General features: G+C 46.7%; 1 protein-coding gene across 1 annotated transcript; it reads right to left on the bottom strand.

Annotated features, from left to right (window-relative positions):
- Window positions 1–4355: 4355 nt before the first annotated feature.
- Window positions 4356–11602, bottom strand: LOC146237358 (uncharacterized). The gene is made up of 12 exons (XM_084685910.1): window positions 11546–11602; window positions 10964–11303; window positions 10257–10577; window positions 9485–9896; window positions 7719–8597; window positions 7019–7127; window positions 5773–6886; window positions 5425–5458; window positions 5076–5303; window positions 4851–5010; window positions 4582–4661; window positions 4356–4491 (listed from the first exon to the last, which is right to left on the bottom strand). Exons 1-12 carry the CDS (start codon window positions 11600–11602, stop codon window positions 4467–4469), a joined length of 3759 nt encoding a protein of 1252 aa, XP_084542036.1. The 3' UTR covers window positions 4356–4466.
- Between the last annotated feature and the right edge of the window lie 768 nt (window positions 11603–12370).

Below are 12370 nucleotides of genomic sequence, written 5' to 3'. Positions count from 1 at the left end.
TCTATAATCACGTAAATGTCATGCCTGATTCCGCTACAAACTGCAAACATTTATTTTGCCAAAATTGTGATTGTTTCTTGGAGGCAAACCAAATTTTGTTTGACAAGCACAAATCTTTGCAATTACCACGTAGGCCTACATAAGGTTATGTGTGGGCTATGTGCCTGGTATTGCTGTTTTATCCAGATCAAAAGTAGCGGTAGACTGTAAAATGAGGAAATCCGTTTTTGGCAGATAATCACCTTTTGCTCAGCAGCGGTGGTAGGAGTTTTCTTGCAATAAAAGGTTGAGAAACCATTATATTTTTGCTCAGTCAATGACAATAGCAGAGAAGGTATAAGTTCTAACTAGTTTTAACTTCTGATTGGGTGAGCAGCCCCTACAGAGATGGCCGTGTCTGCTACGCGCCCTTGGCAAGACTATCCGACTGACAAGAGACACGGTGCAATTATGACAACTATCCATTTAGGGCCCCTTGTAAAATGTGATTGTCCTTACTTTCATAACGTTTGCTTTATTGACAAACGAACACGCTGTCAATAAAGTTATGATAAGGTAGCCTACAAAACAATTTAAGTTGGGATTTATGAAAATGTGTTGAAGAAAAGTGTAAGAAACGGAACTTTCCATAGATGGGCCAGGTATATTTAGCCGAAGCACAGGCTATAGATCTATAAATAGGTTATATAGAAAGCTCGTCCCTTCACGAGTAGTAGGCTAGGCTAGTGCCTATAACATCATTAGTTCTAAAACACAGATCATTCCACAATTTCATCCCAACCTCCCACGTAAAAGCAAATTGTTGAGACTGGACCGTAATCAGTTTTTGTAGCCTACCCCTAATACACCAACTTAGTTAGTTCATACCTTTTGTAGTCCCTTTTGTTGTTTCAGCAGTCAGTAATTCGTTCTGACGATTCATTGCGTCGCACTCCTTTGCAATGATTGAGCTAGAAGTGTCAAAGTAATTTATGGTCAAGGATCATCTAGCCAAAACATAACATTTCTTTAAATGTGTCAGGGAATCTCATTCGCTTCCACCGTAAATGGGGTAGCCTGAGCTTGGATTGCTTTGTTTCATATTTTCAATATTCGTTGTGGATGCGCGGAATCGGCTTGAAATGGATTCCACGGATGTGCGCCAACTATGCAGGATCATTGCTTGCGTGTTTATATGTAATATGTTTATTTTTTGCATCCTATGACTCCGAGGCTTTGGGTCTATGTTTGACTGAAATTTTAGTTTATACCAAGTTTATTTAACTGTACAATAATAACAACAATAGCCTAATAGCCTGCCTAATAATGGCAATTAATAGGCTGATCATAAACTCCTATTAACACATTCTCCTTCTAGTCGGCTATTCACAAATTTGTATATGTGACTGTAGCATAACATTACACCAGAAAAAGATACACTCAAGCATGACATGGTTTATGGGAGTCAGGTGGCTGAACGGTGAGGGAGTCGGGCTAGTAATCAGAAGGTCGCCAGTTCGATTCCCGGCTGTGCCACATGACGTTGTGTCCTTGGGCAAGGCACTTCACCCTACTTGCCTCAGGGGGACTGTCCCTGTACTTACTGTAAGTCGCTCTGGATAAGAGCGTCTGCTAAAATGACTAAATGTTTATGGAAGACCATTTTACCAATCGGGATTAACGGTTTTCTTTTAAGAAAAGAAAAAGCTTAATACATTTAGCATAGCTTGCTAAATGAACTAACTACCTCGCAAGTTTAACATATCCTAGCCTTCTGCCATTTACATTATTATTACTACATAATCATATTATTAACATATATTTTACTCTATAGGCCTAAAGTGGAGGTAGGGGAGAGCAGGGTTGGTTGGCACACTTCACTGTCTGCCCTCTTTCTCTGGCTTCATTAATGTTAGAATATTCTAACCAGCAGCAAATGAAACGTTATGGTCTATGCTATAAACATATAAATATGTTTAAATGTACACAAATATTTTTAAAAATGTGGTGATTTGTGATTAAACTCATGTTGTGCATTTGTGATGGGGCTGGTTGGCACACAATATGGGTTTGGTTGGCACAATGTTAACATGCTAGAGTTACACAAAATGAAGCAAGCAATAGAAACAATTTGAACATTTAATAGTACATTTTAAGCAATTCATCATTTAATAACATGTTTTATGCAATTCATTATAAGGAATGTATATTTTAACCCTAACCCTAACCCTCAGGATAAGGCAAAAGGAATGAAGACCGAAATGTTGACAATGTTCTTATTAGACAGAATTTAAAGGGACAGTAACCACAACAGGAGACGAACAGTGGCCCTACAAGTAGCCCTCCTCCACCATCACACGTATAAATAGGCCTACATGTCTTACCACTGTTTGTATTAAATGCTTATATCTTCAAAATTACTGTGCCAACCAACCCCTTTCAAATTTAACCCAACTTTGGGACGAAATTATGTTAGCCAGCTACCATCACTCATCACAGACTTGCACAATTTAAATACAAATATAACTAAGTCCTATGTTTATTAACTACATGTAACATATTTCCAATATCTTTTTCTGACACCGTTTTATAATACATTTAGTCCACAGACCACTTTTGTACTTTTGATAGGCTAAAAGTGAAATGTTACCCCCACCAACCCTCGACAGCGCCCAATCGAATAAATAAAAGAATCGTCTCCGTTTGAGCCGTTATCACAGGTCTAAATGTTGGTATAGCTTTCAGGGCTCTCAAGTCTCACGCATTTTCAAACACATCACATGCTCTCACGCAACACCTTGTATTTCTCTCCCACGCTGAGAAGTAGGCGCCCAAGGGAGATCTTGTCCCGCTGTATAAAATTAATGGACAAGGCGCCGGCATACGGAGGTAGCCTACATTTTCTGCCGAGTTGAGAGCTGTCTCGTCTCGAGATAAACCCACTACTACACAGAAACACCAGTACCCCGAACACACATTGGTAGCCTACTTACATGTCATCTACTTGATCTCGGGGCTTCCGAGCGAAAATGATACTGACAACCCAGGATGCCTGTTCATGTATACACGTGGGCGTGTCTTCTGTGAGATACACCTGTTGTTCTCGCGGTGTTTATTGCAGAGTTCGTACACATGCGTTGCTTCCGTCAAGTATCAATAGGCTATATTACGTCTATGGAGTGACATCGCCATGTCACCCTTTGCAAAAAACAAAAAATGAACAAACAAATGAAGAACGGACTTAGAGTGAGTACACCTCAACGATAGGCACAACACCGGCCGCTGCATGAGAACGCCTGCCGGTATCCTCCCGGCTAACTAGATAAAAGAGAAGTCCAGGCAGACAAGGCCATAATCATAATACATATTAGGGGGGACACACACCCCCAATATTCAAATCTGTTCAACATTTGCCCCCAATATATTGATTTAAAATATGAATGTGCTACACTACGACAGGCAACCACGCTGTCCGAAATTATCATAAAACCTGTCATTCGTCCCCCCCCAATGTTTACTCAATGGCTACGGCCTTGCTGTCAGAGCCCCAAAACGTAGAGTTAGACAGACTACCAGACCAGTGGCATAAACTCCCGCTAAATCCCAAGTGACAGTCTTAAAGGTTTGACCAATTTGAGCTAATCCCGTCAGTGTTTTCAATTTAGAAACTTTGTTGCTCGATTCAGCAACTTTTCAGGCTACCATGGCAACTTTTATGAGCTGCCAGGGTTGAAATAAGCACATATTTGCTTCCACACAAATAAACGTCGTGAGTAAAGAGTAAAAAAGTTGGGTCTTTTCAGAATTTCACAAACAAGTTAGCAACATAATGTTTCATGTTTACAACGTTGGTTAAAGACTGCCATCTAGTGTAAACATTGAGAGTCGCAGTTTAGTAGAAAGAAATGTTGTTTGGACAGATCTTGAATATTGATACTGACACAACATATAAACAGTATCAGTTGCTAATTGGTATTTTTGTAGATGGTGGACTGTAGTTACATTTACTATAATTATTAACTGTATTATGGATTTTGAAACAGTTGTATCTGTCATCACCTTGGAGGACTGTTGTAAAATATGGTTAACAATTCCTGTATTCAAATACAGTTTTATTTAATTTATTAATTAGAGACAGATTCCACTAAGCCTTGATCATTTCTAGACACAGATCCCTGCTTTGGTTCCAGATACATGATTAAAATACAGGAAAAGTATTGCGTTTATTTAGTATACTAGTGTCCCAACTCTTCCCACATATAAAATGACTACTTAGAAAGTGCAAATCTTCAGTAACTGATCCACAATATAAAGCTGTATATTATAGCGACTATATAAAATAGTGATTTATATGCAGGTATTCTGTCATCCTTTCCATTTTATTATTATTTTATTTCCGTTTTTTTTTCTTTTCCAGAAGACAGGAGAGCCTGGGCTGGTTGTCATAGGGACGGTCATGAAGCCATTCTGAGGGAGGTGTGACTTCATCAGCTCACTCCACACTCTGCCCCCCTGGAGGTCAGAGGTCAGGGACAAACACAGTGTCACCAGGGAGACTGCTACCATGACAACATCATGAGTCGTTATGGCTGTGGTTTATACCCAAAGGTGATTGGTCCAATGGTGACGGGCTTGAGGGGTACGAGTTTGTCGACAGAGCGAAAAGACCTTGCTGAACACATCTGTGGAGAGACACCAGAGAATCAGAGAGACCAGAGAGTCAGAGACACCAGAGAGTCAGAGAGACCAGAGAATCAGAGAGACCAGAGAGTCAGAGACACCAGAGAGAATGAGAAAGTCCAGAGAGTCAAGTGACCAGAAAATGTGTAAAGAAAGTCAGAGAGACCAGGAAGGAGGGTGGGAGGACTCACAGGAGAGCAGGAGGAGTTCCTCTGGTCACACAGGTTGAGGCTGCAGTGCAGGTAGACGTCCCTGTAGTCCCCCTGGAACAGGAACAGCAGCGCAGAGAAGCGAGCCTGGAGGGACAAGCCACTCTCCTCCACGGTCACCTGGCGATGGTCGGTAGGACACCTGGTGGAACAGGGGTCTTAGACAAACACACACATTCACACACATCAATATACAGGATCACATACTTGTGCTGGATGAGGAAGTATTTCAGGAGGTCATCAGGATCAGGGGAGTGGGTGGCGTAGCAGTCCTCCAGAACGACCACAAAGCATTCAATCTCCTCAACAGACACGCCCACATGCAGGATGGAGCCCAGGGGCAGAGTGACCGGGCCTGCTGGGTAAGGAGCTGTGTAGCTGGAGTTGGGGAACAGGGACATGGAGGCCCTGGCCTTGGGACCACTGCCTGACAGCCTGGCAAGATAGGATGGAACCACAAAACAACACGGTCAAAGTAGTGTCAGTGTGTGTGTGATGTCAGTGTGTGTGTGATGTTAGTGTGTGTGTGTGAGTGTATGTGTGTGTGTTAACCTACACCAGGTATGGTCTTATCAAATCCAGGCCAGTCTCTAAAGGTATAAATTGAGAAAAATGTAAAGAGTAAAAAGGGAAAGCATTAGTCTGAAAGAATATATTTACAATTTACCCCCAAAAATCTAAAGATGATGAATTAATTCAGGTGAAATGAATGACCAAAGACATTTAGATTTTTTTCATTTCACTTTACAAAATATATTTATATATAAATGTATAGTATATGAGCTTGAAAGTGCATGATCAACTGAAGAAATGCTTTAGTAAATGATAGATTACATTTAAAAAAAACCTTATGAAATATTTGATGAAAAGCTACATTGCTTAGCATTAACCCATTCACACTCACCCTCACAAAGCACCCCTGCATCGTCTCCATGACCACAGTTGTGTGCGCCAAAGGGCAGATGGCTGCAGTTTGTCAGGGACGACTCTAACCCTGAACACCTGACATCATCCAGCCAGATGGGGCCGCTGCCCAGGGTGAATCTGGCACTGGTCAGGGTAGACAGGGCGCTGCCACAGCCCAGCTGTATGCACACTACCTGGGCATCCTGTAGGTCCCAGCTGTGGTTACACACCGTCCCCCACTGGCCCTGGTGGTAGATCTCCACTCTGCCAGAGCAAGAACTGTAGCCCTCAGCCAGACGTAACTCTCCCTCCACTCCTGAAGGGGTGGTGGGTACCAGGGAGGTGATGGGAGGGGAAGTGGCTGTGGTAGTGATGGGAATAGAGGTGGGAGTGGAGGTGTTGGGAAGAGAGGTGGGCGTGGAGGTCTTGGGAGGAGAGGTGGGTGTGGATGTGGGTGTGGTGGTGATGGGAGGAGAGGAGGGTGTGGCGGTAGATGTGGAAGTGATTGGAAGAGAGGTGGGTGTTGAGGCGATGAAAGGAGAGGTGGGTGTGGAGATGATCGGAGCAGGGGTAAGTATGGAGGTGATGGGAGAAGAGGTTGGTGTTGAGGTGTTGGGAGGAGAGGTGGGTGTGGAGGTGGATGTGGTGGTAATGGGAGGAGAGGAGGGTCTGGAGGCGATGGGAGGAGAGCTGGGTGTGGAGGGAATGGGAGGAGAGGAGGGTCTGGAAGTGATGGGAGGAGAAGTGGGTGTGGAGGTTATGGGAGGAGAGGTGGGTGTGGAGGTGATGGAAGGCGAGGTGGGTGTGGAGGTTATGGGAGGAGAGGTGGGTGTGGAGGTTTTGGGAGGAGAGGTGGGTGTGGAAGTTATGGGAGGCGAGGTGGGTGTGGAGGTTATGGGAGGAGAGGTGGGTGTGGAGGTGATGGAAGGCGAGGTGGGTGTGGAGGTTATGGGAGGAGAGGTGGGTGTGGAGGTTATGGGAGGAGAGGTGGGTGTGGAGGTGGATGTGGTGGTGATGGGAGGAGAGGAGGGTCTGGAGGCGATGGGAGGAGAGCTGGGTGTGGAGGTGATGGAAGGCGAGGTGGGTGTGGAGGTTATGGGAGGAGAGGTGGGTGTGGAGGTTATGGGAGGAGAGGTGGGTGTGGAGGTGGATGTGGTGGTGATGGGAGGAGAGGAGGGTCTGGAGGCGATGGGAGGAGAGGTGGGTGTGGAGGTTGGTGTTGTGGTGATGAGATTAGAGGTAGCTGTAGAGGTGATTGGAGAATAGGAGGGTTCGGAGGTAATGGGAGAAGGGGTAGGTATGGAGGAGTTGGGAGAAGAGGTAGGTGTCAAGGTGATGGGAGGAGAGGAGGGTCTGGAGGTGATGGGAGGAGAGTTAGGTGTGGAGGTGATGAGAGGAGAGGTTGGTGTGGAGGTGAAGGAAGGATAGGTGGGTGTGGAGGTGATGGGATGAGAGGTGGGTGGTGAGGTTTTGGGAGGAGAGGTGGGTGTGGAAGTGATGGACGGAGAGGTGGGAGTGGAGGTGGATGTGGTGGTGATGGGAGGAGAGGAGGGTCTGGAGGTGATGAAAGGAGAGGTGGGTGTGGAGGTGATGGGAGGAGATGTGGGTGTGGAGGTTGGTGTGGTGGTGATGAGATTAGAGGTAGCTGTAGAGGTGATTGGAGGAGAGGAGGGTGTGGAGGTTATGGGAGAAGGGGTAGGTATGGAGGAGTTGGGAGGAGAGGTAGGTGTCGAGGTGATGGGAGGAGAGGAGGGTCCGGAGGTGATGGAAGGAGAGTTAGGTGTGGAGGTGGTTGTGGTGGTGATGGGAGGAGAAGTGGGTGTGGAGGTGATGAGAGGAGAGGTCGGTGTGTAGGTGAAGGAATGATAGGTGGGTGTGGAGGTGATGGGATGAGAGGTGGGTGGTGAGGTTTTGGGAGGAGAGGTGGGTGTGGAATTGATGGACGGAGAGGTGGGAGTGGAGGTGGATGTGGTGGTGATTGGAGGAGAGGTGGGTGTTAAGATGCTGGAAGGAGAGGTAGGTGTGGAGGTGGGTGTGGTGGTGATTGGAGGAGAAGTGGGTGTTAAGATGCTGGAAGGAGAAGTGGGTGTGGAGGTGGTGGGTGTAGAGGAGGGTCTGGAGGTGATTAGAGGAGAGGTGGGTGTGGTGTTGATGGGAAGAGAGGTGGGTGTGGAGGTGATGGGAGGAGAGGTAGGTGAGGAGGCAGGTGTGGTGGTGATGAGATTAGAGGTAGCTGTAGAGGTGATTGGAGGAGAGGAGGGTGTGGAGGCTATGGGAGGAGAGGTGGGGGTGGAAGTGATGGACGGAGAGGTGGGTATGGAGGTGATGGGAAAAGAGGTTGGTGTTGAGGTTTTGGGAGGAGAGGTGGGTGTGGTGGTGATGGGAGGAGAGGTGGGAGTGGAGGTGGATGTGGTGGTGATGGCAGGAGAAGTGGGTGTGGAGGTGATGGGAGGAGAGGTGGGTGTGGAGGTTGGTGTGGTGGTGATGAGATTAGAGGTAGCTGTAGAGGTGATTGGAGGAGAGGAGGGTGTGGAGGTTATGGGAGAAGGGGTAGGTATGGAGGTGGTTGTGGTGGTGATGGGAGGAGAAGTGGGTGTGGAGGTGATGAGAGGCGAGGTCGGTGTGTAGGTGAAGGAATGATAGGTGGGTGTGGAGGTGATGGGAGGAGAGGAGGGTCTGGAGGTGATGAAAGGAGAGGTGGGTGTGGAGGTGATGGGAGGAGAGGTAGGTGTGGAGGTGGGTGTGGTGGTGATTGGAGGAGAGGTGGGTGTTAAGATGCTGGAAGGAGAAGTGGGTGTGGAGGTGACGGGTGTAGGGGAGGGTCTGGAGGTTATTAGAGGAGAGGTGGGTGTGGTGTTGATGGGAAGAGAGGTGGGTGTGGAGGTGATGGGAGGAGAGGTAGGTGTGGTGGTGATGAGATTAGAGGTAGCTGTAGAGGTGATTGGAGGAGAGGAGGGTGTGGAGGCTATGGGAGGAGAGGTGGGGGTGGAAGTGATGGACGGAGAGGTGGGTATGGAGGTGATGGGAAAAGAGGTTGGTGTTGAGGTTTTGGGAGGAGAGGTGGGTGTGGAGGTGATGGGAGGAGAGGAGGGTGTGGAAGTGGGTGTGGTGGTGATGAGAGGAGAGGTAGCTGTAGGGGTGATTGGAGGATAGGAGGGTGTGGAGGTTATGGGAGGAGGGGTAGGTATGGAGGTGATGGGAGGAGAGGTAGGTGTGGAGGTGATGGGAGGAGAGGAGGGTCTGGAGGTGGGTGTGGAGGTGATGGGAGGAGAGGTGGGTGTTGAGGTGTTAGAAGGAGAAGTGGGTTTGGAGGTGATGGGAAGAGAGGTGGGTGTGGACGTGATGGGAGGAGAGGTGGGTGTGGAGCTGGATTTCAAGGTGGTGGAGTAATTGTTGGGTCTGGGGGTGGAGGTGAAGGTGAAGGAGGGGGTAATAATGCTGGGTATGGAGGTAGAGCTGGCAGGATAAGTGACCATTTGAATAACTGGGGGAGAAACATGGGCATACAGTTGTATGATAATTCAAAACATAAAAGGACAGCTAACATAATAAATGCAAATTTCCCAAAATATATGAAAATGTTAAGCTAATAAAGTAAAGCTACTAACTAGGGACATTTAAGAAGGAATCTTTTTTGAGTTGCAAAAAGTGAACACTTTTTGAATTAAATCATTAAATCAACTGGTCAACAATCAGACACTGGTTCCTACTCACCCTCACAGACAACCCCGGTGTCTTCACCATGACTACAGTCATGGGAGCCGAAGCCCCGATGGCTGCAGTCTATCAGTAAGGACTCAGACCCAGAGCACCTGACGTCGTCCAGCCAGATGGGCCCGCTGCCCTGGCCGAAGCTGGACCTGGTGGGGGCAGAGAGGGCTTGGCCACAGCCCAGCTGTCTGCACACCACCTGGGCATGGTTCAGACTCCAGATGTCATCACACACCGTCCCCCACAGGCCCCGGTGGTAGATCTCCACTCTGCCAGCACAGGAACTGTTCCCCCCAGCCAGACGCAGCTCCCCTTCCATGGCGGTGGAGTTGGAGGGCTTTAGGGTGGGGGTGACAGGGTCACTGTCATCCGGGGTGGGAGATGATGTGAAGATGGAGATCACTTGACCCACTAGGGAAGAAGAAGACATATGCGTGTTGAAGTAGCTGTGTGTACAGTGTTGAAACTGAACGAGTAACAAAGGAATTCATCAATAAAGTGGGAAAGTAAATGAATACATAAGTGAACAAAACACAAACTAAAATAATTAAAAGAATAAATAAACCTCAAAAGGGAAATAGTGAGAGTGATTGAACAATGTTGGTATATACGTGAGTAAATGTGTTCAAAAGGGAATTATACATGTGAAATGAATGAATGAATAAATGTAATTTATGAATCCAACAACTTGTGAGGTGTTTTGTCAAATGTTTCTAACCACACCCTTAGTTGAAGAGATTGGCCCCTCAACATTCACCCATTCACACTCACCCTCACAGACCACCCCTGCGTCTTCATGATGGGTACAGTTGTGGGGTCCGAAGCCTTGGTGACGGCAATCCATCAGGGAGGACTCCCACCCCGAGCAGCCCACGCCGTCCAGCCAGATGGGGCCGCTGCCCTCGCTGAAGCTGGACCTGGTGGGGGCAGAGAGGGCGCGGCCACAGCCCAGCTGTCTGCACACCACCTGAGCATCATGCAGGTCCCAGACGTTGTCACACACCGTCCCCCACTGGTCCTGGTGGTAGATCTCCACTCTCCCAGAGCAGGCGTTGTCAGGGTAACCGTTGACCAATCTCAGAGGAGCACTGGCTGTAACAGCAGACACAAATCCTGACTCATAGGTAGTTGCATTGAGAGGAATATATTGAAATTGAATGTGAAAGCTTCCTTTTTGCTGAAAGATTGTATTCATGAATAATTAATTAAATTGATGAATGAACTTTAAATGAGTACTTAAATGTTAAATCAGGGAGTATAGGGTGATATTCCATTAGTACATTTAAATGCAAAACACTGATTAAACATGAAAAATTGAAACACGATCACAAAATTTTAAAAAATACTGAATAAAGATGGAATAAATGAATGCATGAATTGTAACTTTACCATTTAATCACACGTGTTACCCTGTCCTCATTTCCTTGGCTCAAATCAATAAAACCTTGATGACTAAGCATTTACTCATTCACACTCACCCTCACACACGACCCCGGCATCTTCACCGTGCCAGCAGTTGTGGGCGCCGAAGACTTGGTGGCTGCACTCTGCCAGGGAGGACTCCGACCCCGAGCACCTGACGTTATCCAGCCAGATCGCCCCGTTACCAAGGCCGAATCTAGCATTGGTGATGGGATACACGGCGTGGCCACAGCCCACCTGTCTGCACACCACCTGGGCCTCCTGCAGACCCCAGTAGTCGTCACACACCGTCCCCCACTGGTCCAGGTGGTAGACTTCCACTCTGCCAGAGCAGGCGTTGTCGGGGTAACCGTTGACCAATCTCAGAGTAGAATTCGCTGTAATGACAGACCAAACCTGACTTGTCGGTAATTGTTTACTTGGTACGTTCCTAGATTTCACACGGTCGTCGAAATACTGTTTTTGTCTTTGACCTTTCATGCATCCTTTTGAATGCATCGAATTTAAGAGAGTCTGAGACTGTTTGGTCACTTTCTGTCATTCCCCTGCATGACACTTCTGTACTCAGACCATTGGGGAAGTGTTTTAATGTGGTTACACTGCAGTGTAATATAAAACAGAAACCTACCAGAGGTGACAGCCTGTATGGACAGGAACAACAGCAAACCCTCTGACATCATCATTGTGCGCCACATGCTTCTGATCAGACTTTTACCTGACAGGAAGCCCTGAGAAAAAAAAGTATGAGATAAACATTAGCACTCAGTGTCTGCAGTCATCTGCCCACCGCACACAAATATTGTCTGTCTGTTATAGAATGGCAGGGCACAATCCTAATCAGTTCCCATAGTCAGTCATAAGTCACAAACTTGAATCCTACTTTTAAGAGTTTCTAGGAAAAGTTGTTGTTTGCACAACATATGTTGCGTATTATTAGGCTGGACTTTTTCAGTGCTTATGCTGTAGGCTGTAGGGTCCGTGTACCTGGTGGCGATTCGTTTTTCTATTTTGCAACCCGTGTTGTGCTGGCACAAGTCAAAGAGAGAGAGAGGGGAAGGGATGCGCAATGATTGGAGGTGTTATTACTTCCGAACACTAGAGGGCAGCAACGACTAGCTTCTTTACCTGTAATCTATAGGCCTACTTACAGTATATTACCTTGACTACACAGCAGATGTACACGCTCGCATTAACTACTGATGTCCCTGCCCAGGCTGATATCAAACTTGCGTCCCTTAACTGTTGTATAGTGGGTTAAGCAAGGGGAGTTTCTGTAGGCAAGGCAAGTTTATTTGTATAGCACATTTCAACAACAAGGCAATTCAAAGTGCTTCACATGAAACCATTAAAAACATCAACACATAATGCAATAGAAAACAAGATTTTAAAACAATTTAGAACAATCAATAAGAGATTAAAAACATGTCAAAAAGCAAGAAATTAAATGAAAGTTGCAGGGCAGT

The sequence above is a fragment of the Hypomesus nipponensis genome, chromosome 21 (genome assembly GCF_054491055.1).
Source record: "Hypomesus nipponensis isolate SF chromosome 21, ASM5449105v1, whole genome shotgun sequence".
Classification (NCBI taxonomy): Eukaryota; Metazoa; Chordata; class Actinopteri; order Osmeriformes; family Osmeridae; genus Hypomesus; species Hypomesus nipponensis.
The sequence above is the reverse complement of the archived record's forward strand: the minus strand, read 5'-3'. Positions and strand labels throughout refer to the sequence as shown.

Bases quoted from the DNA above. Each gene is read 5' to 3' on its own strand.
- LOC146237358 (XM_084685910.1), bottom strand. From the start codon at position 11,602: ATGTGGCGCACAATGATGATGTCAGAGGGTTTGCTGTTGTTCCTGTCC. The intron at 4,662-4,850 runs GTGAGTCCTCCC...GTCTCTCCACAG, and splicing joins GGAACTCCTCCTGCTCTCCT to ATGTGTTCAGCAAGGTCTTT. The intron at 4,492-4,581 runs GTATAAACCACA...TCTGACCTCCAG, and splicing joins ATTGGACCAATCACCTTTGG to GGGGGCAGAGTGTGGAGTGA.